The 27406-nt window shown below is 37.4% G+C and overlaps 1 protein-coding gene across 1 annotated transcript in view; it reads left to right on the top strand.

The window, feature by feature from the left end:
- The window catches only part of ARHGAP21 (Rho GTPase activating protein 21), a 135348-nt gene that overhangs the window by 12788 nt on the left and 95154 nt on the right, over window positions 1-27406 (top strand). Inside the window, exons 2-3 of the mRNA XM_006887105.1 lie at window positions 12993-13172; window positions 19924-19948. Of these exons, the coding sequence (XP_006887167.1) occupies window positions 12993-13172; window positions 19924-19948 (205 nt within the window). The remainder of the gene's footprint in view (window positions 1-12992; window positions 13173-19923; window positions 19949-27406) is intronic.

Raw genomic sequence — 27406 nt, 5'->3', positions numbered from 1 at the left:
GTCCAGCTCTCTGATGCAGAGCATGTCATTGTGAATTGCCTGAGCATTTGTTTTTAAGTACTCTGGAGAAGTCCCTTACAGCAGATTTTTCTCAGTGAAATTTGTCTTTTGATTTCTTGGCTGCTAGTACCAAGAGTGTTGATTGTGGAGCCAAGCAAACGGAAGCTGTTAACAATCTCAGCCTCTTCACCATTTGTCATGATGCCGCCAGTTGGCTCAGTGGTGAGAGTCTTTGTTTTCTTATTGAAGGCTGCAGTCCTTTACCTACAATAAATGCCTCAGGTTCTCCTCAGTTTCAGCAGCAGGGTTGTGTCATCTGCATAATGCAGATTATTGATGAGTCTTCCTCCAATCCTGATGCCACATTCCTCCTCATAGAGTCCAGCCTCCCGGATGATATAAGTTCTGCATATAAATTGAGAAGATACGGAGATAAATGCATCCCTGGCACACACCTACCTGATAGTGAACCATGCAGTGCACTGTTCTGATGTCTGCCTATTGGTCCAAGTATAGGTTTTATGTAAGCACAATCAAGTTTTCTGGGCCCTTCTGATGCCAGACTCAGAACTCTCCTGATGTCAGAACCCTTCTGATGCTGGACCTGGAAACCACCTGACACTGGAACCTCACCCTAAGCATATACACATTCAAGTCCTCCGACTTTTCAGCAAATGCCTTTTAAAAGGGTGTTTCAGTCATATGAAAAAGTTTGTCTTAAGAAAATTTTACTTTTTATAACTAATAATACTAATGTAACATGTGGTAAGATAAATTCTTTGAAAATGAAATATTTTTAAAGAATCTTTAGGAATAGGACTTTAAATAGCTATAAAGTGGAGTGGATAGTAAAATCTCTTAAGGTGAACAAAAATAAAATACATTATTTCAACATGGGTAATTCCTAGAGTGCTCAAGGAAAGTATTCCCTTTTTACATAAAGTAAAAATAATTACACAATTTTCTTACTGCATTTACTTTTGTAATAGCTGAACTTCTTCCAGTTCTTGCTGACATTTAAACAACTTTGTAATTTTAACCTTTTTTTTTTACTTATATAGTTATATGGGAAGAACAATTTACATATCATAAAATTCTCACATTGTAAGCATACTTTCCAGTGACTTTTAGTTTTTATAAAATTGTGAAGTTAGCACTGCAGTCTAGTTTTAAAGCACTTACATTACCCCCTGAATGTTCCCTTATGCCAGTTTTCATTCCTTTACATGAAGTTGCTATTACCTTTATTATTTTATTAGTGTTTTCTATTTTTATCTCCCTTCTCTAGTAGATTGCTTTGTCTAGTTGTCATATTTAATTTTTATAGAGTTGGTTTTTATCCTTTATTTTGGTCTCTTATAACCTTGAGTTTGTATTCAATCAAATGACCTTGCTGTGCCATCTTTCAAGGGGATCAAATGACAGTTCTTAGTCCGCAGGAATTTAACCACTGTTACTCCAGTCACTTCTTGGTTTCTTGCACTCTGATGCTTTTGATACATGAATTGGTGGTCCTGCTGGGTCTCTTAGACATTTGTAGAGGAATACATATTTGAGGTCTCATCAGGTGGACTGTTGGTGACTTGCTGCTCCCTTCACTATGTGCCTACAGTTTGTCCTTGTTTTAAAATCCAGCAGACCAAAACGCTTTATGGGTAAGTAGAAACGAAGGGATGAAGGGGTGAAGAAGGCATATGTGTACATTTCTTTTAGTCTTTTCTTTCTGTGAAAATGCATTTCTCCCTTTTTTCCTACAGGGAAAAGGTTGGAAACATTCAATGTGAATTTCTGGAGAGTGGGGTTTGGGACAACTGCGCTGAGATGTGTTCAAAAATTATAATTAGTTTGCAGGGAGCAAAAAATAATGCTGACCCTTCCTCTCATCTTCATTTTTCTAAAGAACTGAGTTAAATGAGGCATACTCTACTTAATTACTTAATTCATAAACTTGAAGCATGAAATAGTTATCTAAGAGAGTTACTTATATGAGCTCTAAAAAAAGCGAGCTTGAAATACTTTAGAAGCTGTGAGACATCAGAACAATACACTAGAAGTTTAATGCGTGTGTAATTTCTGGAAGTCCTATAGAAAAAGAAAATAAAATAGATAAACTAATTCTTGGTAGTGGTCAAAACCTCTTTACAAGAGAAAAGAGATGGAAGGACAAATACTGTATAAAACCATTATTGTAAAGTGAGTATGAGGATCCAAGGGGGGGGTGGAAATAGAGGGGTGAGGATGGGTGGGGAGAGAGCGATTAATCATGGGGTTATACAATTTGATGGGGTGGGAAAGTGAGGGAAATTGGAAGAATCTGGTCTGAAAATCAATGTATTCGAATTTTGTAAATAAAATAGGATAAAAGAGAGAAGAGATGGCATATTAGAGAAATATTGTAGTGATTTTAATTTCTACTCTGCTGTTTAACCAGCTCTTTAAATTTGGGCAAGTTGTTTAGCTGGACCTCAGTTTCCTAATTAATATGAAAAGATTCACTTTAGATTAAATCCTAAAGGTTATTTTCTATTTTAAGATAAATAATGCAGTGATAGGGCAATTAAGCACCTAAAAACATATTCACCATCAGAGAAATGCAAATTATAGTTACAGTGAGATGTTACAGCACACACAGCACAGTAGTTAAAGTAAAAATAAATTACAGTGCCAAATGTTAATGAGGATGCAGAGAAACTAGATCACTCTGATTGTTGGTAGAAGTGTGGAATTACATAGCCATTCTTAAAAATGAGTTAGCATTTTTTTTAATAAAATTAAACATGAAGAGTCAGCATATGATCCAGCAATTGTACTCTTGGACATTTTTCCTAGAGTAATCAAAACATATATTCTCACAAAAACCTGTATATTAGTGGTTAGAGTAGCTTTCTTCCTAACATCTAAAAACTGGAAACTATCAAGATGTCCATAAGTAGATTAATTATTAAATTGTGGTCCATCCACTACTGTGGAATACTGTCTGTTGCTGTTGTTAGGTGCAGTTGAGTTGAGTATGATTCATAGTGACCCTATGAGCAAAAGATCTGAAACCAGTCCTGTCCTATGCCATCTTCACATTTCCTGACACACAAGAGTCTATTGCAGCAGTCAACTTGTCAGTCTACCTGGTTGAGGGCCTTCCTCTTTGCTGACCCTCTACCCTTCCCAACATCATGTCCTTCTGCAAGAAATAGCACCTCCTAGCATTATGTCCAAAGCATGCTAGGCAAAGCATCATTCTTGTCTCCATAGAGCACTCTGGCTGCACCTTCTCCAAGACATGGCTGTCCATGGAATGTTCAGTGCTCCTCTCCAACACCACAGTTCAAAGGTATCATTTCTTTTTCTGTCATCCTTAATTCATTGTCTAGGTCTCAGATGTATAGCTAGTAATTGGAAAGACTATTGCCTGAATCAGATACACCTTAGTCCTCAAACTGACATCACTACTTATTAATAATTTGGAAAGGTCCCTAATTGCAGATTTTTCCATTGCAATGTGTCTCCTTATTTCCTGCCTGCGCATACCAAGGGTGTTAGTTGTGGATCCAAGCAAGATGAAGCTGTTGACAGTTTCAATCTCTTCTCCATCCATCCTGACACTGCCTTTTGGTCTAGTGGTAAGAATCTTTGTTTTCTTGATATTGAGACACAATCCATACTGAAGTCTGCATTCCTTGATCTTCTGCAATAAGTGCTTAAAGTCCTCCTCAGTTTCAGCAAGTAAGGTTCTGTCATCTGCATAACGCAGGTTATTAATGACTCTCACTCCAATCCTGATGCCATATTCTTCTTCATGAGTCCAACTTCTCAGATTATTTCCTCAGCCTATAGATAGAACATGTGGAGACAGAATACATCCGTGACGCACTCCCTTCCCAGTTCCAAACTGTGCAGGTCTCCCCTGCTCTGTTAGCACAACAGCCTCCTGGTCCAGGTATAGGTTCCTCATGAGCACAATCAAATGCTCTGGATTCCCATTCTTCTCAATGTCAGCCACAACTTGTCGTGATCCACACAGTCAAGTGCTTTTGCATAGTCAGTAAAACACAAATAGACATTCTTTGGGTGTTGCTTACTTTCAGCCAGTATACATCTGACATCAGCAGTGATATCCCTGGTGCCACAGCCTCTTCTAAATCCCAGTTGAACTTCTGGCAATTCCCTATCTTTGTATTGTTCCGGCTGTTTTTGAATAATCTTCAGAAGGTTTTTTTGCTGGCATGTTATATCAATGATATTGTTTGATAATCTCCACATTCAGTTGGATCACCCTTGGGAATAGGAACAAATATAGACCTCTTCCAATCCATTGGCCAGACAGCTGTTCTCCAGACTTCCTGGCATGGACCAGTGTGTGCATCTAAGGCTGCAGCTGTTAATTGAAACTCAACAATAAAAAAGAATCAATTATTGATATATAGGACAACTTGGAAGACTTTCCAGAGAATTCTACTGAATGGGAAAAAAGTCAATTACAAAAGTTACTGTGCAGTTCTACTAATATAGTACTGAAATGACAAAACAGAAATATGGAACAGATTAGTGGTTGCAGGGATTAGAACTGAGTGACAGGTGGAGGAGGAGAATAATTGTGGTTATGAAAGCTCAGTATGTGTTAAAATGGCATAGAACTAAATCCACAATACGTGTAAAATAGGAAATCTGAGTAACATGGGTGGATTCTATCTATGCTGATAATCTAGTTGTATTATTTTATGGTAAGTCTTGTAAGATGTTATTGTTGAAGGAAATTGCAAAAAAAAAAAGTATATTATATCCCTCTGAATGATTTCTTAAAACTTTGCAAATTTATAATTATGTCACTATAAGCCTAATTCTAAAAGCAGACTAAATCATAGGTATTTTATTCATGCTTATCTCTCTACTATGTAGAACTCTGTTGGATGTATCCAAACAGTGATGTAGCGAGTCAGTCTCTAAATTGTACACATTCTGCATCTCTTCAGTTTCAAGTTAAATAGTTATGTTGATAGCAATTCCATAGCAGCACTCCTGTTCAGCTGCCCCAGGCACCTTAAATATTTGTGGCACCTGAGAATATTATTCTGTACCTTTCTTAGTGCCCATGTTGGGCTTGCCCTTGCGGAACAAGTGAACTAATCTTTGCTCCTCTGCCTGCCGTACTGTGCCTCTAGGATGTCTTTTGTTCTAGATGAAAGATACTGGGCCATACTGTTGTATTTGAAACTACTCAGTGCCCAACACCCCTTCAAGTGGTACTTAAAGCATGTGCCATATGCCATACCTCGGATATACGTCTCCATCGAAACCCAACCGAACCCAATCCTCTGTCATCAAGTCAACACATAGAGACTCTTGGATAGAGTAGAACTGCCTCACAGGGTTTCTAGGAATGGAAATCTTAACAAAAACAAACTGCAACCATGTTCTCCTGTGGAGCACCTAGTAAGGTCGAACCATCAACCTTTCAATTAATAGCCCAAAGCTTAACTCACTGTGCTGTGAAGTCTCTTGTTGAGGAACAAGAAAGAACTGTTATTTACTTGCTCAATGGAGGGAGGGGGGGAGAGAGAGTAATGAGGCTTTCATCTGAATCTCAATAGGCAGACTAGTTAGTTACTGCTTAAAGCTTAGCACTTTCATGGTTTATCTAGAAGCATGGTGCACTGTTAACGACAAGGCAGTGGCAGTTCATATTCCCCAGGTGCACCTCAGGAAAAAGATGGTCATTCTCCTCCCTTAAGATTTGCAGCCTTGTGTCTGTGAACTGGAATGGATTTTACAGTTTTGTGTCTCAACTGTTAGACTCAACTGTTAGACTAATTATAATTAAGCTTCAAATGACCTTTACAAACTGCCCAATCATGTGGCCACTCAAAAATCTGCTTGTGTCTCCCATTTTGAGGTTTGATGTTATCCCTTTTCCAAATACTCAGATCTAAAGAGGGAGAGTAAATTAGTTTCAAGCATACAGTGTTAGAGATGGTTTCAGGGTCTTGATTCCCTCAATGGGCCAAACGTTAAAGGGGTAGCAGATATGTTAGCTGATCTAAGATCCAGTTCCTTTTCATACTACTGGTTGCTGACCGAGATTCCCCCAAATGCCCATTATTTACTTTGAAGTATCTCTCCATTGCATCTCTACCTGAGTATCTTAAAATATTGAAAAATATTTACTTTAAAAGTTACCAGGAAAGCCAAGTGTGAAAAGATAACTGAAAAAGACTACATTTAATGGGACTTGAAGAAAAGGAATACAGAGCTGCTGTTTATGAACTCACCTTTTAACATGACCCTCCACGTTGAGTTATTTTACAGTTTTTTGAGAAAAATACTTTTATTTTTATTGACGAGAAACTGAAGATTGAGATGATTATACAGTTGTTCACAGAACTAGTGAATGGCAGAGCTAGTATAAATGCTTGATCTTTAACCACAGTGCTAAGTTAATGAAAATTAATGAAATACGTTTAATATATATGGCTATTATAGAAAGCTTTGGTGGCTTAGTGGTACGGAGTTGTGCTGCCAACCCAAGGTTCGTGGTTCACATCCAAAACTGCTGCATGGGAGAGAGGCATTCTCCTCCCATGTGATTGACTGCCTCAGAAAACCTTCTAGAGGGTCAGCTGTGAGTTGGTTCTGACTTTGTGATGGATAACAATGTGGCTATTATAAGGCATCATAATGAAATGAATTATTGGAAAATGTTCACCCACTTTAGGGTTGGAGTATTGGCAATGTATTTGAAGTAAAATGTCTTTCGTCCTCAGTCCCTCGCTTCTTTTTCATTTCTTCAAAGCTTTTTTTTTGTTTTCTTAATTTTATATAGGTTAGCTCACAAAATTTATATATTGTGGTTCACACAATTCTTCATTCATATTGTGTTTTACACAGTCATTCCTATGCATGTTTTATAAAATTAATCACCATTGTATGAATGTACCAGAGCTTCTCTGTCCATTCGTTGGATGATGGGCACTTGGGTTGTTTCGAACTCTTTGCTATCCATATACAAAGCAGCAATAAATATGGGTGAGCATACCTCTGCTTGGGTGTCAGTTCTGGTTTCTTTAGAGTATATTCCCAGTATTGGAATTGCTGGTTCAAATGATATTTCTGTTCCCAACTTTTTGAGAAAGCACCATACTGCTTTCCAGAATGATTGTACCATTTTACAGTCCCAACAACAGTGAGTAAGGATTCTGTTTTCTCCACAACCTCACCGCATTTGTTGTTTGCTCTTCTGTTAAATTTTGCTATTCTTACTGGGGTGAGATGATACCTCATAGTTGTTTTGATTTGCATCTCTCTCAGAGCTAGGGATTTTGAACATTTCTTCATGTGTTTATTGGCCATCTGAATGTTCGTCATCTTTAGTGAAGTGTCTGTTCATATCCTATGCCCATTTTTTACTTGGGTTGTTTACCTTTATCTTGTTGTGGTGTTGAAAACAAGGAACTCATGAAATATTATACAAAATGGTTGAGCCTGGAGGACATTATACTGAGTGAAATATCTCAGTCACAAAAGGACAAATACTGCCTAGTGCCACTGTTGTAAATCTGGACTGACATTAGAGTTGGGAAACTAAGAGGGGATAAATGATGTATACTGCATTGAAACAGATGAGGGAGAGTACTGTTTAGGATGAATATATGATTAGGTATTATTGTCATGATGAGTCCACAATTAAACTTGCATAGTGAAATGGATGAGGGTGGGGGAGAGATTATATAACAAAGAAAAGATTTTTTTTTAACTTGTCAAAGAGAAAAGCAAACTGAGGAGGAGAGGTGGGCATGGAGGAAGGTGCAACAATGAATTAATGGAAATTTTAAAAATGAAATGAAATTTTATTAAAAATTAATCACCTATAGACTATGCCCATCATTACCTAATCTTTTCAAGTTCCTGCTAATCCTTCTCATTTCCTTCACTCCCTTCCTCCACCCACCAGACTTTACAACCCTGTAGTTTCACTCCTAGCCATCCTCACCTCTCTGATCTTACCCCTTTTTCTGCTTGGGTCCCCATACATGTTTTACTAGTTATCCTTTTATTTTTTACAATAATGGCCTTATGCAATATTTGTCCTTATAAGACTGAGTTAGTTCACTCAGCATAATGCTTTCTGGTCTCTCCCAAGTCATGTAGTATTTTTCTAAATCGTTGCTCCTGACTGCTATACAGATTAATGTACCACAATTTCTCAGTTCATTCAGTTATAGTTAGATATTTGGGCTGTTTCCATGTTCTTGTGATGGTGAATAATGCTGCTGTGAACACTGGTATACAGATCTCTGTTTGTGTCTCATATCTGATTTCCTTGTGGTATATTCCTAGTAGGGGAATAGCTGAGTCAAATGGAGTTTCTATGTTCAACTTTTTGAGGAAATGCCAAACTGTCTTCCAGAGTGCTTGTACTATTTTACAATCCCACCAACAATGTATGAAAGTTTGCACCTCTCCACATCCTCTCCAACATTTATTGCTTGCTGCCCCACTAAACTTTGCCATTTCTGCTGGATTAAGATGGTATCTCTTTGTGGTTTTGATTTACATCTCTCTTATTGCCAGTGATTTTGAGCATTTATTTCTTCATGTGTCTTTTGGCCATCCAGATGTCTTCCTCTGTGAAAAGTCTTTCCATGTCTTTTGTCCATTTTGTAATTATGTTATCAGTCTTTTTCTTCTGAAGCCCAGGAGTATTCTGTAAACTTTTGTTACGAGACCCTTATCTGAGATGGCACTGCTGTTTTATTCCAGGTGGTAGGTTTTCTTTTTACTCTCCTACACTTTGTCCTAAAGCTTAATGTCTTCCTTTGTCTCTGAAGTGGCACCACGTTACATAGTTTGTATGCGGGGGAGTCTCAAGTAGCTCCCCCTCTTGGAGAAAGCTTAGAAAATCTTTTCCCCTGCTTGTGGGTCTGTGTCCAATGGAAAAAGTTTTTGATGTACACAGAGACTTATCCTTTAGAAGGTGCCATTCAGTGATGTTATCCTATCCTGTTTATGCTTTTCTGGCTATATTTGCCAGCCTATTTATACCATAGGGTAGGCCTTCTATAATATTCCATAGCTTGTCAAAAACCGAACAGATGCCAAAGCCTTTTTTTAAACTATTTGAGTGAAAATCTACAAAGCAAATTAGTTTTTTATTTAACTGTTCCTATGTATTTTGTTTCTCTTCCCAAAAAAGGTGATCCAACAGAATGTGGAAGTTATTGAACAATATCAGTAATAATCACATACAAAATATTACCGAAGATCATTCAGAAAGTGTGTAGTCATGGGCCTCTATTGAGGAGCAATGATGTCAGTTTGAGGACCAAGATACAGCTGATTCAGGCCATGGTCTTTTCAGTCACTTGGTAGCATCTGAGAGCTGGACAGTAAAAAAAGATGACAGAAGAAGAGTTGATGCCTTTGAGTTGTGGTGTTAGAGAAGAGTGCTAAATAACCCTCAGACTGCCAGAAAAATAAACAGATATGCAAAGGTGCAGCCAGATTGCTTCTTAGAAGCAAGGATGATGAAGCTTCATCTTACATACTTTGGACATGTTGCTAGGAGAGGTTGTTCCTTGGAGAGGGACATCATGCTTGGGAAGGTGGAGGAACAGAGAAAGAAAGGAAGACCCTCAGTGAACTTGAGCGTGGCAGAGATTATTGGAATGGCATAGGCTAAGACAGGGTTTAGATCTGTTGTTTTTAAGGTTACAATAAATCATACTCAGTGGTGCCTAACAACAACACATTTTGCTTTAGAATATTAACTGTAATATCTACAAGATAGTCACAGTTTCCCTACATCTTCCCTGTAATTATATTTCCATTAATCCTTCTGTACCTTTATGTGTCTTCCCTTTCTTCAGTGATACTGTGCTGATCATATGTTTATTGGCTATTTTCTTTTCCTGTACTCAAGCTCTAACTTCTTATTCACACACTTGTTGTTCCTCAGGATAACTATTTTGAATTTCATTGTTATCATTCCAAATCTACCTCCTTTAACTCAAATTCATTGCCAGTAAGTCAGAATCAATCTATAACTAACCTTCCACTGGGTTTTCAAAGCCTGTAAAGCACAGGGAAGGAGATTATTCATCTTTCTTCTTAGGACGTGCTGGTGGATTCTAACCTTCAGAGAGGCAGCACCTTTGAGTTCACAGCCAAACACAGTACAGACTAGGCCACCAGAGCTACTTTTTAAATACTAGCTTTATTAGGTTATGTTTGCTGTATAATTGAACTTACATATTTAAACTGCACAGATTGATCACTTTTTATATATATACACATATATACATATACATAAGTATATACACCATTACCACAGTCAAGACAATTAACATATTCATCACCTTCCAGATTTTCTTCTTGCTCTTTGTCATTCTCAGGCTTTCTCCTCTAATGATCAGCATATGTTACTGTTGATTTTTAGATTTAAAAACAATTCTATATAAATGGAATCATAAAGTACGTACTTCTTTGTGTTCAGGTGTTTTTTAGACCCAATTGAGACTTGTCATCTACACTTTGCTTCATGTATCAGTAGCCCATCTTTTTTTATTGTTGTATTTGTTGTTGTTATGTACTGTTGAGTTGGAATTGATTCCTAGCTAATCCTCCAGCAGGTTTTCAGAGGCTGTAAAGTGATTGTGGGTTTTTTGTTTTTGTTTTTGTTATTTTACTAAGTTGTTATAGTCTACAGAAGCAGTTTGGCGCCCCTTTCTCCTAAAATTAGCCGCAGACCAACCTTCTCTGGACCCAATCTATAATGAAGAAAAACAAGGGCTAGGGGAAAGAAAAAGATTCTATTCCAAAGCAGCTGCAAAATCTGGCTACATATACTGGACAAGGGAGAGTATGCCTGACCATAGTTGATTTGGGAAGTGAGGGAAAGGTGTGGACTAGAAAGCTGGTTAAAACTGTTGGGATGGGAACATTTTTACAAGACACAAGATTTAATACTGAGATAAGGATTTGGTAGAGGCTCAAATGTACTACACTGGAATGGCCTTAAGAATCTTTCAAAAAGTGATGCCTTGAATTAAATGAAGTAGAAATGCCAGAACTATTAGGACTGGCTATGGAGGAGGGATCTAAGAGCTCTGAACAAGGCTTGGTCCAGTGAGACTATCATATAAGTAGAAAACCACCCTTACGTTCTTCCAAGAGAACCCAGTGGACATTCCACTTAGAAAGTGAAAAAAGATGTTTTGAGGAAGGTGGCACCACTTTCTCTTGAGTAGCTCAGTGTTGCCCACCACTTGCAGGTCACCTCTGAATGGTAGAAGATAATTCTGTGGACTAGGGCTCACTAGACAAAAATGATAAGAAGGAGGGGAAATGTAGGACATATGCATTATTTTAATAAAATATGGTAGTTTTATACAGAACCAGGTAGTGATGCAAACGTTAAATTAGAGAGCCAGCGATGAACAACATCAGTAGATTAAAATGATGTCTGGGTGAGAGAGAAAAATTTAGAAGTTGTCTGCATATGTTGTTAATTGCCGTTGAATCTGTTCCACTCATGACTACGTCATGTGTACAGGGTACTTACCCATATGATATCCAAGCCTTTGACCTTTAGAAGCAGATTGTCAGTAGACATGTCTGGCACTTCTGGGTGAGTTTGAACATAGACCAACACTTGCACCACTTATTGACTCCATCTACATATAAACCAAATGAAACCCAGTGCCATCAAATCAGTTTTGACTCACACCAATCCTTCATCAGTCTTCCAGAACGGTAAATTTTTCTAGGAGCAGTCAGCTGATTTTTCTCCAGCAAAACCACTAAAAGATTCAAACTACTTTAGCAGTGCAACATGTAATGTACTATGGCACCAGACGTGCCTAATGTCCTAACACTGAATTAAATCACTAAAAGACAGAATGGAGATAGAGAAGTCTACACACTGATACTCTCTTACTCAAAGTTGAGGTCTAGCAGATAAAGCACATCTGCAGGCCAGTGGTAGATGTAGAAGGTGACTAAGTTCTCGTTTTATTGCTGTTTTGTCAGTATCTCAAACACAAGGTTATCAACTGTGAGGATGGAGGAGAGGATGAACTAGTCATCAAGGAATAAATGTACTAGAAATGTATTTTCTTTCACATAGAACACCAAAGGCTCAAATTGGGTAAGTGGCAGTGAAAACAGTTAGCTAGATATGTTGTAGCTCACATACCAAAATGGATTTTTCTATGAATTTGAGTTGAAAACAGTCAACTGCCCCAACTGCATAGGTCCAGGTCCAGGATCAGCAGGGTGGTTTACCCAGGGGTTCATTTTGTCAGGTGAGTTTGAGGAAGTGAGGGAAATGCAAAGTAGTGAGTTGAAGCTGACTTGGGAAGTGAGGACTTGGGAGTGGTGAGTGACAGGGGAAAAAGTTTTGGCATCAATGGATGTCAGTCCCAGATGGAAGAATCATAAGGGTTAAAGAACTAGGGGAGAACAAAGGAAAAAGTAGTAAGTGGTGGTCCTACAAAGAGAACTTTGATTTGAGATTATAAAGAGAATTTAGTCACATCCAAGCAAAAGGTCAGAAAGCTGTAAGACCGAGGTATTGGAAAGATTATCTATATGGATGCTGAATTTGTATTTAAACGCTGAAGACTTTTTTCTATTTTTAAACATCTGTTAAGACTGTCTGATAACAGTTTTAGTTTTCTTCCTTAGAATTCCATGCCTACGTCTTTCATAATTTCTGATACTTAGTCCCTAGGACTCTGAAATGTCCTTGATATTATTTCTATTACATTTAAACTTATTATATTTCTAATTTCTTTGAGTTCTTTATTGCTACTGATTATTAGTTCTTTCATAGACTCCTTTTCTGGGGAATAGTTAGGTTTTGATGATTTGCATGACATGTAGCTCACATATCAAAATACAGCACATTTGTATTATTTATAGTCAGATGCTTCTGTATGTGTTGTAATCTGAGTTGACTGTGTGCCATGTAGTTAAGTTTTCAATTTCTTTTTTCATTTTAGGTATCAAAAAATAAAGATGGAAAAGAGCAAAGTGAAACTGTATCACCATCTGAAGATGAATCATTCTCCTGGCCAGGTCCCAAAACAGTTACGCTGAAAAGAACATCTCAAGGCTTTGGTTTTACGTTAAGGCATTTTATTGTTTACCCCCCAGAATCTGCAATTCAGTTTTCATATAAGGTAAGAGAAATAATTAAAGTAACTTAAAAAGGCTGATTTCTATCTTTGTCTTGGCCCCTAGTTGGCTTCCTCCTGTTTTTGACCATAGGATAATTTTGTTATATTTGTATTTGTACCATGCTTTTTATTTTGATTTTTCTACTTTTTAATTTTAACTTTTTATTATAATTGAGTGAAAGTTTACAGAAAAAAAATTCCTTTCTCATTCAACAATTCATGCACATTGTTTCATCCCCCACATAGCAACTGCACTTTCCCACTTCCTTCATGTGTTCCCCATTTCCATGTTTCTGTCTGTCTTATATCCCTTCCTACCTTCTGAACTTTATCCCTGTTCAAATGCTGTCTGTTTGATCTTGTGTGCTTGATTGTTCTAAGGAATGTGTTCCTCCCTGGTATTACTGATCATCTCATAGTTCTGCTTATTGTTTGACTGAAACTTGAGTCACAGAGGTGATTTCAGTTCCAGGTTTGAAGGATAACTAAGGGCCATTGTCTTGAGATACTACCAGTTTCTGTCAGACTAGTAAGCCTGGTCTTTTCCTATGAATTTGAATTTTGTTCCACAGTTTTCTCCCTCTCTATCAGGGATCTTTTGTGAGGTCCTTTTTGAGCACTCAGCAATGATAACTGAACACTCTCTAGTTCTTGTAGTGTCAAGGTCATAGAGACTAAAGTTCATATGGCACATTAATCAGGCCTTTGAACTCATAACCTTTGATTTGCTTTATTTACACTTCTTTTCTATGGACAGAGAAAGACAAATAATTTTAATTTAGATGTCCACTTAACAGTCTTTTTGGATCCTCATTGCTACTTGCTAGAGGAAAATATAGAACACTGTTTTTGTAGACTGTGTTATGCTGGTTTACCTTGATGTCTCCTGAGACTTTCTGATCTTCTAAGTACAACTACTCATTCCCTTAAGGTGTTTGGTTGTGGCTAAGAAGTTTTCATAATTTTGCCCCATATACACTTCTAAATGCATCTCTGTTTACGACATGTGCAGATACGTATGGAGACATATGTCTCAAGCCTGTGGTCTCCTTACCTAGGCATACTTGTCTTGTCATAGATTAAAGCCTATTATTACTGATAATGCCAGATTGAGTATGTCATGGAATTTACCTTTATTGTCTTTTTTTTAATTTTTATTTTTATTGTATTATTTTTACGTGTACCATCAAATCACATCTGACTGGTACAGGACCTTTATTGTCTTATACACCTTTTTTTGTGTTCTTTTCTTTAATGACATTGTGGTGAGCACCCACTTCAAAAATGTTCACCTTCTCTAACATCTACTGATTCTGAGTTCTAACCCTGTTTATTTAGGACCTCAAATGTCAGACTTATTCTACCTGTTTCTCTAACATGCAGTTGTTTTTCTATTATATAGAAAGGTGAGATTTCTGGGGGCAGTAAAAAGAAGAGGTGATCATAATATTATGATTGTACAAAAAGTATTGGGATTAGAAAGGTACTTAACGTTTAAATGTGTTACATGATGCAAAACCAAACTGTAAAAATACAGCTTCTGGCAAGAGTGAATTACATAAATATGGTTCAGTACCTACAAATATGATCTAATGAAGGGTGACATGGAATAATTGTAATTAGAGTTGAATTGAATCCTTATCTTGTGTTCTTTGTTGTACTTTGCAGATATTGTTCAATTCACACAAAACCCCTGTGGTAGTTTTATCAGTCTCATTGTAGTGTTAACCTAAGAGTTGACTGCCTTTATTTGCCATTATAGTTAGCTGGCTCTGTTTTCCAGCTAACTTACCTGCAGACACATGGTCTTGAAAATTACTAACAATTATGAGACTGAGGTTTGGCTATTATTGCTGGATGTTCGCAGGAGAAGCCAACTTGCAGCTTCTCTGAGGCACACCTTGATGGATGATTTGGATTTGACTCTTGAACTGAAACTGGAGCCTGGGCTTATTGAGAAATTGTGCCTTGAAACTGTTAGATTAAAACTTGGACTAGAGATATTTCTTTGCCTCCCCTACTCATTTTCCTAATAAACCTCATTGTTGGTACTGTAACTGTAAGTCTAGAGTCAGCAACAAATAAACAAACTTCTGCTACTGGGGCTTTAGAGGCACCATGGGACTGTACTATGGATTCTTTTATCTGGTTTCTTCTCTGGACAGAGAGGGGCTGTGCTATTCTTACAACCCTCTGGCCCTTTCAGAGAGGCACTCACTGTCCTGTGCCCCTCTGTGTCTAATTTTCTCCTCTTTAGACATCCATATAAAAAACTTGAAAACTGATCTCGTTCACGTAAATAATTGGTGGTCCTGAGATTTGAACCTGGTCAGCATGAAAGCATATACTATGTAATGAAAGTAACAATACTCAGGAGAGCTGTTAGACATTCGCCAACCCACTTCCTTTTTTTTTTTTTTGCCTCCAAATTTCCATCTGAGTTTGGGAGACCTGGACAAGAAATGAGACCAGTAACTATTGCCATCAAGTTGATTTATCATTCATAATAACTATGTAGTATACAGTAGAATTGCTCTATAATCTTTTCTAAATCTAAAATTTGTCTTTTAAATAATTGCCAAATTGTTTTGAAGACGACATTCTTTTTAATTACATCTTTGTTAATTTCTCTTTCCAACAAAATATTTTCTAGGATAAGCACTGAAAAGTTTTTAAGGATTGTGATGGTTGTTACTTTTAGAGTTAAGATTTATCAGTTTCAGTTTCTTGAAAATATAAAATTGCTAAATTAAATTCACTAAGAATCTGCTTGATCTTAAAAGGTCTAAAATATTATTATGTGAGAGTGCTTATCATTTACTAGTCCTACTGCTTTAATTACATATTAGGACTCATTTTTGTTTTTAAGACGAACTTCAGAACATGGTAAACAGTATCTTTCTGTAATTTTACCCAATATAGGTGAAAATTGTATTATTATTACTACTACTAGTATTAGGAAGTATTTTCTAGTTTTAGTAAGAAAATGGAATTGTTAATAGGATCATCATTGGAGCCAAAAGGGCCTGTGTCTGAATTCTAATTCTGGCCCTGGTAGCTCTGTGGCATTAGTTAAATCACCCAATGAACAGTAGTAACAGCACCTTTCCTCACAGATTATTGTGATAGTTAAATGATATGATACATCTAAAACACTTAGCACAGGAATGAATATATAGTAGATGCTCAGTATATTTTATCTGTTAATACAGATGTTCTTAGATAATAAGTCTGTCTTAAAACGTTTATGTGGAAATAGATATTGAAATAATTCTTTTCAATTGTAATTTGTCCAAATTTCACTTCAAAGGAATTTTTAGACTATGTAGTTTGGATGAAAGCTTATAGAGCATATTAAATTACTGTCTAAAGAGCTGAAAATAGGACATAGGGGCCCAGGGCCTTGAGCATTTCTCTGAAAGAGCCAGAGATAGTAAGAATAACATAGGCCCTCATAAATTCAGAGCAGAAAGCAGATAAAACTCTATGGTACCTCTAGAGCCACACCAACAGCAATAGGTTCTTTTATTCATTGTTGACTCACCAACTCACAGTTGTACTGAGAATATTGGTTATGAAAGAAGTAAGTTGGAGAGTGTGGAAGGCAAAGAGTATCACCCAATAAAAGTCCAGGTTATCATAAGAGTCCACAATTAAGGTTGCATAGTGGAATGTACTTGGGGCGGTAGGAGGGGTGCAGGGGGATTGTGTACCAGGGAGGGAGTGTTTCTTTTACTTTTCAAAGACAGGAGCAAACTGGGGGGGGGGGGGGGGGAGGGGGGGGGCGCTGGGTGGGGAGAGAAGTGTGGCAATGAATGAATGGAAATCCAAGGTCTCTGTAAATGTTCATTAAAATAATTAAAATAAAAAATAAATTGAAAAAAAAAAATAAGTCCAGGTTTTAGCCTTAGTATCAATGCACAATTCCTCAGTTCATCCAGGCTGTGGTTTCAGAAGTTCAGCAGTCAAATCCAAATCATCGAGCAAGGTTTGTCTTAGAATAAGAAGAGTCTCGAACATATATACCATGGGTTGCCAAGAAAACAAATAGGTCTACTTAGGGAAGGTGAAACCGTTTCTCCTTGGAAGCTACGATTTTGAGGAACCTATCCTTGGAAAAGGACATCATGCTTGTGATGGGTGGAGGGATAGAGCAAGTGGGGAAGACCCCATATGAGCTGTAACTAGGGCAGTGGGGGTAGGTGTATTTGAATCAGTGATACTGACTCAGGACAGGGCAGGCTTCAGAGCTGTTGAACACAGGGTCACTGTGAGTCACAGGTGACTTGACGGCACCAAAAAACACCACCACAAGAACTCACATGTATAGCAAATTGGAGCTGGTCATTTTCTGTGAAAGGCAGTTCTGCAAACTAAAAGCCCTTAAGAGCATCATTCTCTTCAATTCCAGCATACTAATTAAATCACCAGTCTGGCTCTCTCTTCAAGAGTTCTGGGGTTTTCTGGGTGTCTACTGAGCAAATCTACTGGTATAAATTGTCTAGATACTTCACTTCCACTATGTCCAAAAGTGAGCTTTTGATATTTTTCTCCTAAATTATATCACGATGCCTTCCCATCTTGGTTCATGACAGCTTTTTCCTTCTGGTTCCTTAGATCAAAACTTGAAGTCCTGAATCTCTTTTTTCTTACACATTGTACATCTATCCTATTGGCGTAAAAATATATGCAGAATCTTAACTAGCTTTTTCTGTTCCCACTGCTGCCACTGGCTTTCTCATTATCCCCTATTATCAAGATTGCTGTTAGTTTTTCTGACTCTGCTCTTGCTCTGCTCAGTTTGTTGCCTGCTCTGATTTCCCTGGCTCTGCTTCTTGCTCTTCTCAGTTTGTTGTCTGCTCAGAAGCCAGAATGGTTCTACTAAAACATAAATCATGCCACACTGCTTAACACTTTATCCAAATTCATAATTTCACCCAGAACACACGCCCCTATAAGACTTCCTTCTCACTAGTAACTCTCTAACTTATCTCCTGCTAATCTCCTTCTCAATCCTTTAACTTCTGTCACACTGGCTTCCTTGTGGTTGCTCCTTGTTTCACCGTATGAATGTGCCAAACATATGCTTGCTTTGGAATCTTTGTGCTAGCTGCTCCTTCTGACTATAGTTGGCTACCTCCTGATAGCCGCATGATTACTTTCCTTTTTTCATCTTTGAATGGCAGTTTCAAAGTGAGTTTACACTGGCTTTTAAATACATATTTTTCTTTTTTTTTGTTCTGTTTTTTTCCTACTGGCCTTTTTAAATGCTGCAATACCTCCCCTCCAAGCACTCGCAACCTCTCTTACCTTGCTCTACTTTTTTCGCCCCCCATGCTACATCTCTCCTTTTAATATACCAAAGATTTTAGTCTTTAAAATTTTTACTATTTATTACCTTCTTCCTTCACTATATAGTAAGAACAGAGATTTTGTTTTGTTTATTAACACATCCCAAACAGTTGCCACGTAGTATTTAGTCAGTGAATGAATGATTCATAGTTAGTGAGAAGAATTTAAAATATATTAATTAGAGTTCATGAAGGGAGTGAACTGTGTAATAGATTACAGAAGATTTTCATAAAATGCATAGAACGAAATATTTTGAATTTAGCTTTTTGTTTAAAATTAATTTATATAACATTTCATAGCATTTAGTAGACAGTAATAGCACCTGTATTAACTGGTAGATTATAAAGGTAGTGGTTCCTATCAGTGAAAAAATATCTGTTGCCAAACAAATGGTGTTGGAACTCATGGCTAGCCATGTTGTTCTGCTGTGCAGTTAAGTTAGAACTGACTTACCGTTGACCCTCAAATGGGTTTTTAGAGCCTGTTGATTGCAGAGGAGGAGAGTGTCCATTTTCTTTTCCCTGTGGAACAGCTGGTAGATTTCAACCTCTTCCCTTTGATTGTCAGCACAGCTCTTTACCCACTTGGTGTCTAGAGCTCCCTTTCCTAACCATAGATGAGGAGAGAAAAAAAGTCTATAGCATCTCTACCTTATCTACACTAAAATTAATATCAGTTGGTTTAAAAGTATGAATGAACTGCAGGAAAATAATGGTTATTATAATCTTGGTGACAGGAAGAGTTTTCTAAGCTTGATAGAAAATGCAAAAGCCACAAATAATACGGTGGTGTTATGTACCATTGAGTTGGAACTGGCTTATCGGTGACCCTTCAATGAGTTTTCAGAGGCTGTAAATCACAGAGGAGATGATTGGGGGTTTTTCTCCCATGGAGCAGCTGGTGGTTTCAAACTATATGCTTTATGCTGACAGTGTAACTCCTAACTACTAGGCCATCACCGCTTCCTTACAAATGATCTGAAGATTGGTAAATATGGCTAAATAATACAGCAAGAAAAGAAAAAAAAATATATGTTGCCAAGTGATAGACTTGTTGAGCTTGAGAAAGCAATTCACATTTGTGATAAAGAAATAACATTCATGCATATAATGCTTATAGTTCTGTAAGAGAAAGATCATGAAAGGATGACTCACAAAAGAAGAATTATACTGGTCATCATGATGAACTGGTAAACCTGACCAGTAATTTAAAATGATAGGATTCTGGGTTTTTTCCCCCCTCATTTATACTTCAGATGGTTTATACGGTTTTTAACAACCATTGTGAGCAAGACTGTGGGCAAAAGGCATACTGGGGAGGACAGCTGAAGGGAATTGAGCCTTGCTGTGATTAGACTTCATAAATAAGTATTCATACATATGTATCTATTTTTATTTTATAGGATGAAGAAAATGGAAACAGAGGAGGTATGCTGTAACATTTAATTTTTCTATGAATATTTTTCTGCTCCTATGTTACTGTTCTTTAACTAATATTAAGGGAAATAATACAATTATTTGGACTTCAAATGTATAATACTTAAGTGTGAGAGTCATAAAATATTTTACACTGTAGACCTCAAAACTTTACTTAAAAAAACCCACAACAAACTTTTATTACTTCTGTTGTCTCTTTAAGCATCTGTTTCAACAATGTGACCTTATTGTGAATTATCTGTTAGCCTTTATGAGAGGAAATGTAGCATTATGATTCTGAGGAAACTAGTTCTGAGATGTTTATTGTAATGAACGTACTCAATTTAGTGATTCTTTGAGTACAGAATGCTGTGTTTTATCACTAGATTTATGATCTGGTATTGTACTTTTATGTTGTTGAGTTGATTCTATCCCATAGGACAGACTAGAACTGTCCCATAGTGTTTCCTAAACTGAAATCTTTATAGAAGCAGTTTGCCAGGCTTTCTCTCCTGCAGAGCTGTTGTTGGGTTCAAAGTTCCAACCTTTTGGTGAGTGTCTGCGAATGTAGCCATTGTATTCATGCAGGCTCCTTATAAATAGAGCTGCTACTTAATTATTTCCATGTTTTTATTTTAAAATTTTAAACAAATTCTAGTTGAGGCAATAATTACTATAAATTTTACCTGTTTTAAAAACCTTATTTCTAAATTATTGCACACTTATTTCTTATTTCTTACTGCAAACTTTATTTCTAAATTATTGCAAAAATACTACAGTTTACCTATGCTCTCATTCATCTTTCTCTGATGTTAAAATTTTATATAACTATAGGTACTGCCTCTGAAATCTCCCTGAAGGGTCAGCTATGAGTTGTTCTGACTTGATGGTACACAGCAAAAAAGACCAGTCAAGAATGTCTGGTAGCGTAATCAGTAGGGAGTGGCACTGCTGTCCTAAAAGTGGCACGTGATAGCAATTGAATCAGCCAGCAATTAGAGAAAGATGAGCAACTCCTCCTGTGCTAGTCACAGCCTCTGAAAACCCACTGGAAGGTCACCTATGAGTTAGTTCTGACTTGATGGTATTGAGATAGGGCACAGTTAACAAAATGAAAAAGTTAACATTGGTGAAATATTAGCCCGTGGTACTAGGGATATTGTAGCTAATGTGAGATGGATCTTGGCTGAAAGCAAGGAGTACCAGAAGAATGTCTGTCTTTGTTTCATTGATTATACAAAGGCATTTGACTGTGTGGATCGTAACAAACCGTAGCTAATTCTGGGAAGAATGGGAATCCCAGAACACTTGATTGTACTAAAGGGAAACCTATACTTGGACCAGGAGGCAGTTGTCAGAACAGAGCATGGAAACATTGCATAGTTCAAAATTGGGAAGGGGGTATGCCAGGGATATATCCTGTCTCTGTACCTTTCCAATCTTTATGCAGAACAGGTTGTCCAGGAGGCTGGGCTCTATGAGGAGAAATGTGGCATCAGGATTGGAGAAAGAATCATCAATAATCTGCGTTATGCAGATGACACAACCCTGCTTTCTGAGACTTAGGAGGACCTGAAGCTCTTGCTGTGGAAGGTCAGGGACTGAAGTTTCAATATCAAGAAAACAAAGATTCTCACCACTGGGCCAATTGGCAGCGTCATACTGGATGGTGAAAAGATTGAGATTGTTCATAGTTTTGGTTTGCTTGGAATACTCTTGACACCAGCAGCCAGGAAATTAAAAGATGTATTGTGATGGGAAAAGTCTGTGGTTAGAGACCCCTCTAAAGTGATGAAGTGCAAGGATGTCTGTCTGGAGAATAAGGTGTGCCTGATACAGGCCATGGTCTTTGCAATCACCTGCTATGTGTCAGAGAGCTGGACAATGACTAGGGATGATAGAAGGATAATTTATGCCTTTGAGCATTGGTATTGGAGAAGAATATTGAATATACCATGGACTGCTAGGAAAACAAACAGGTTTGTCCTGGAGAGGGTGAAGCCGGGTTGCTCCTTGGAGGCAAGGATTCTAAAGCTTTGTCTGACATACTTTGGATATTTTGCATGGAGGGACCAGTCCTTGGAGAGGGACGTCATGCTTGGGAGGGTGGAGGGACAGCGCAGGAGAGGAAGACCCTCTATGAGATGGATTGATTCAATGACTGGGGTAATGGGGGTAGGTATGTCGGAGATGGTAAGATTGGCACAGGATAGGGCGGAGTTTAGGGCTATTATACATAGGGTCGCTAAGACTTGACAGCACATAGCAATAACAGCAACAAACTAGATTTTATTTGGACTTCACTAGTTTTTTCACTAAAGTGTTTTTCTGTTCCAGAATCATCCCATTTTATTTATTGTCATATCCCGTTAGTCTTTTTCAGTGTGTGACAGTTCTTTAGTCTTTTCTTGTATTTAATGACCTTGATTCTTCTAAAATACTGGTTAGTTATCTTGTAGAATGGCCCTCCATTTGGCTTTGTCTCATGTTTCAAGGTTATTAAGTTTTAGCAATACTATATTTCCTCTCAATTTAAATATATAGGTTTGTGAGTTTTTATAAATACATAACCTGGCAAACCATCATTCCAGTCAAGAGGTGTTATAAAAAGAATCATTCCAACATTTCATAGTTCTTGTGTCCCTTTGCAGCCAGCATTCCACTAACCCTTACCTAACCAATTACTAATATACTTTTCTGTCACAATAAATTAGTTTTTGGTCTCTTATAGAATTTGAGTATAGTAGTACAAGGTACTCCTTGTGTCATTTGCAAATAGTATTGATGTTACCTTTTTGCTGAGTAGTTTTCCCCTGTATAATTAATACACATCAGAGAGTGGAACTGTGTACTTCCCATATCCTGCTTACCTGACTTGAGGTTTTGGAATAGGTTTAAATGAGAGAAAATTTATTTCAAGGTGTTCAAACCAATAATTTAATGAAGGACCATGCAGGTCTCTTATAATTGTCACTGTTGTGGAAGATGAACCATTACTGTATTACCATCTGTCATGTACCAGATTCAGGATGACTTCCAAATGTGAGTTGGCATTAGTTAGAATTAGGCTTCATAGGAAAATAGAGAAAATTTGCTAAAGGGAAAAACATACACAGCCCCACTCCTTTTATCATCCCTTTGAATGATATATCCTGTTGATTCGGCAGTGTAGTGACATTCAGTATAGAGAATCACATATACTTCTGATTTTGTTGAAGAATGTAGTTATAAACTTTATCCAGCTAATTTGAAATATAGAAAAGCCTTTAAAAAAAAGAAAAAGAAAAGCCTTGTACTTTTGGGCCAAAAACTTTTGGAAGTGAGCCAAATTAAAAATTTCCACACTTTGGTTAAAATAGTCTTGAATGTTTGTAAGAAAAAACCTAGAAAACAAGATTTTGAGAGAAATGGTAAAGGGGATAAAAGATGTGAGTGAACTTCTAGAAAATAAGACGATGTAGAAGTGTATTTGCTAATTTATACCTCGTTCAAAAAAAGGAATTTATGTCCACATGCAGAAATATATGTATTATGATAAGATTTTAAAAGTATATCATTGATGTCAGCAACAAACAGCCATTTTGAAAATTAAAAAAAATTAGTACACGTAAATGTCTACAGTATGTCTTAGATCTTTATGATGTTTCCCTTTGAACTTTCTGGTAGTCAAAGAAAAGATGAAAATATGTTTTGTCAATATTTACATCATTAGTAAGAAAACAGTATTCCATTTGTATTGAAGTCTGATAAACAGTTTTTTCTATAGGTCCTCATAATTGAAAAGAAAGAATATAGTGATGCCTTCAACACTTTTCCTTCTTATGACTGTTTTTCAGAGTATTCCTAAATGTAAACTGATTTCAAAATTCTTAAGGTCCATTTCAGATTATGGCATTGTTTCCCATCGAGAAAATTTTGATTCTTTGGATACATGTAAAAATATCTAGAGCTATTTTGGTTGTCACACCAGAAGGTAATAGGTCAATGTCAGGGATGCTGCTAACCATCCTACAATGCACATAGCAGAGTCTACAACCAAGGCTTATTTGGCCCCAATTGGCAGAGTGCTCAGGTTGAAAAATCTTGGTTTAAAATGGTGGATACCAAACAAAAGTGGTCCAAGGTACCTGGCTTGATGTAATAATAATATTATGACTACTTAGACAAGAAGATTATTCATGACTACATAATCAGTGACCCTTATGAGTTATAACTGGCTCTGGTGGTATGGTGTGCAATGTTTCTGGCTGATAAACTGTAAGGTAGGGAGTTAGACTTCAGCAACAACTTCCTGAAGGAAAGATGGATAGCTTTTCTCCAAATTTGAAGACGTATAGCCTCGAAAACTTGATGACAGATCCTGAGTGAGAACAAACTCGAGAAGTTTGGGCTTGCTTTTCATCTGAACTGAGTTATTACAGAAGAGGTGAAATTAGCAGGCCTCTGTACTCATAACAGGAAGCTCTAATGGCATTGTCTGTAGGGAGTTGCACTGTTAGCTCAAAGACCCAGGCAGCCTCTCTGGCAGTTTGAATCCACCAAAGATATGTAGGGAGAAAGATGGACTATGTGATTTACATACTTTCTTGGAAACCCAATGAAGGCCAGCCAGGAGTCTGTTCCAACTTGACAGCAGTGAGATCATGAGGATGTTGTACTGGTAATGTATGCTGCTGAATAAAAAATAATTCCCAAGAAAAAGATTACATTTGGAAAAAATACATAGTTAATAATAACTGGAAGATAAGATGGTTAAAAGTCAGCAAAGTATGTAAATGAAATGTAGAATGTTAACATCCTATGTCTAAAAGAAGATAAGTAGAATCTAAGCACAATTTTAGAATCATTAACTTAAAGGATTTAAAGGAAGCACTTTAAAAACATAAAACTAAGTCTTTAAGAGAAAAACAGTTTACTCCCTGTAAAGCAAGGCTCATCAAAGTAAGATAGTTATGAACTCCAAAAGATCTTTCTCTTCTCATACAGAAAAATATGAAAGGGTTTACATTGTACATGGAAGGAAAATTGCTTAGTTTTGGGTGGTGGGGTTTTTTTTTTCCTCTTAAAGGGTAAAAATTGAGGACTTAATCTACCAGGAATCATGTTAAATAGTTTATTACACTGTTTAATTCTTAAAGCTACTCTGTGAGATAGATGATGAGATCCCTGTTTTGTGTCTAAGAAGGAGGTAAAATAACTTGTCCGAGATCACATTGGTAGTAAATTACTTTCAAATTAGATGTGTCTTTTCTCTGAAGTCTGTCTTCTTTGAACTTTACTATTTTCTGTTGACTTATTTTAAGTCTTTTTATTTATTTTGTTCTGTTTTAAAGAGAATTCTATTAAGAAACAATTTTCCTCTTAAAGACAGTGCTATATTAGTGAATATCTAAGAACAGTGAATTTGCATTTTTCAAAAATCATAAAAAATCATTTGCTTTTATCATCCCCTTTGGGCTACAAGATAATAAACAGATGTAAAGGTTTGTTGTTAGGATAGATAATGGTTGTCCAGTCATTTTTGACTCATGGTGACCACATACATGTAAAGTGGCAGCGCTCCAGAGTGTTGTGAAGGCTGTGACCTTTCAGAAGCAGGTTGCCATGCCTATCTTCTGAGGCTTCTCTGGAGGGATTTGAACCTACAACTTTTCAGCTAGTTGTTGTTAGGTGTTGTCAAATCCTGTACGGCTCAGAGCGATCCTGTTAGCAACAGGTCTGAACCCTGCCCTATCCTTTGCCATCTTCATCATCTCTGACACAGTTGAGCCCATTGCTACAGTCAGTGTGTCAGCCCATCTCATTGAGTCTTCCTCGCTTTTGCTGATCTCCATCTTTCCAACGAATAGCCCTTCCTAGCAACATACCTAAAGTATGTGAGACAATACTTTGCTATCCTTGCCTGTAAGGAGCATTTTGGCTGCACTTTTTCAAAGATACTTCTGTTTGTTCTTTTGGCAGTCCATGGAATATTCAGCCAGTTGTGGTGGTGGTGGTGGTGATGGTGGTGATGGAGTTATACCATCTAGTTGAAACCAAACCCATAGCTGACCCTCTGGTGGATTTTCAGAGGCAGTTAATCTGTGCATTAATCATCTGTGCCACCTGGGGATTCATAGTTGAAGTATTTTCTTTTTTATTGTTGTCAAGTCAGAACTGACTCAAAGCTGACCCTCCAATAGGCTTTCAAAGCTGTAAATTTCATAGTAGGAGGAGATTGCCTGTCTTTTTCCCATAGAGCAAATAATGCTAGCCATACAGTTTTCCACAGGTTATGTTAGCAGAGATCCCTAACTTAAGAATGTTTTTGTTATTATGTGCCATCGAGTTGACTATGACTCACAGTGACCCTATGAATGAGGCTCTGAACCTTGCTTTATCTTGGGCCAACTTCACTGTCTTTGACAATCTGACCCCATTGCCACAGTCACTGTATCAGTCCTTCTCATCCACAATCTTCCTCTTCTGTACTGACTTTCCACCTTTCCAAGCATAATTCCTTCTCCAAGCACTGACCCCTGCTGGCAATATGCCCAAAGTATGTGAGATGGAGTTGCAAAATTCTTGCCTCCAAGAAACAGCTTGGTTTTGCCCTCCTTAGGACAGACATCTTTGATTTCTTGGAAGTCCATGAAATGTTCAATACTATTCTCTGGTGCCACAACTCAGAGGTATTTTTCTTCCGTCATCTATATTCATTGTCCAGCTCTCAGACACATAGCAAGCAATTGAGAAGACCATGGCCTGGATCAGGGACATCTTGGTCTTTAGACTGACATTGTTGCTTTTTTAGGACTCTAGAGTGTTTCTTGATAGCAAATTTCTCCAATGAAACTCATCTTTTGATTTTCTGACTGCTGGTGCCAATGATGTTACCAGATTGTGGATCCGAGCAAGATGAAATCATTAACCACTTCAGTCCTTTCTCCATCTATCAGGATGCTGAGTGTTATCCCAGTGGTGAGAATCTTTGTTTTCTTGATGTGGAGATGCAAACCTTTTGAAGGCTGCAGTCCTTAATTTTCTGCAGCAAAAAGTTTTAATTCCTACTCAATTTCAGCAAGCAAGGTTGTCTTATTTGCATATTGCAGGTTGTTGTTGAGTCTTCCTCCAATTCTGTTGCCACATTCTTCTTCATAAAGTCCAGCTTCTTGAATGATTTGTTCAGCATAGAGACTGAAAAGATATGGAGACCCATATAGTGTTTCCTTATTCTGTTCAGGCACCAGCTTCCTGGTTTAGTTGTAGGTTTTGCATAAGCACACTCATGTGTTTTATGATTTCCATTCTTAATGTTACCCACAATTTGTTGTGATCCACATAGTCAAATGCCTTTGTGTGGTCAATAAAACACAAATAGACATCCTTCTGGTGCTATCTGCCTAAGTATAGTAATACAAGTATATTATTGTTGATAAGGTACCATTGAGTTGGAACCAACCCATAGCTGACCCTCTGGTGGGTTTTCAG

Source organism: Elephantulus edwardii, unplaced genomic scaffold (assembly GCF_000299155.1).
Source record: "Elephantulus edwardii isolate Elephantulus edwardi_28Jun2011 unplaced genomic scaffold, EleEdw1.0 scaffold00054, whole genome shotgun sequence".
NCBI lineage: Eukaryota > Metazoa > Chordata > Mammalia > Macroscelidea > Macroscelididae > Elephantulus > Elephantulus edwardii.
Note: the sequence above shows the minus strand (reverse complement) of the source record. Positions and strands in the feature narration are given on the sequence as shown.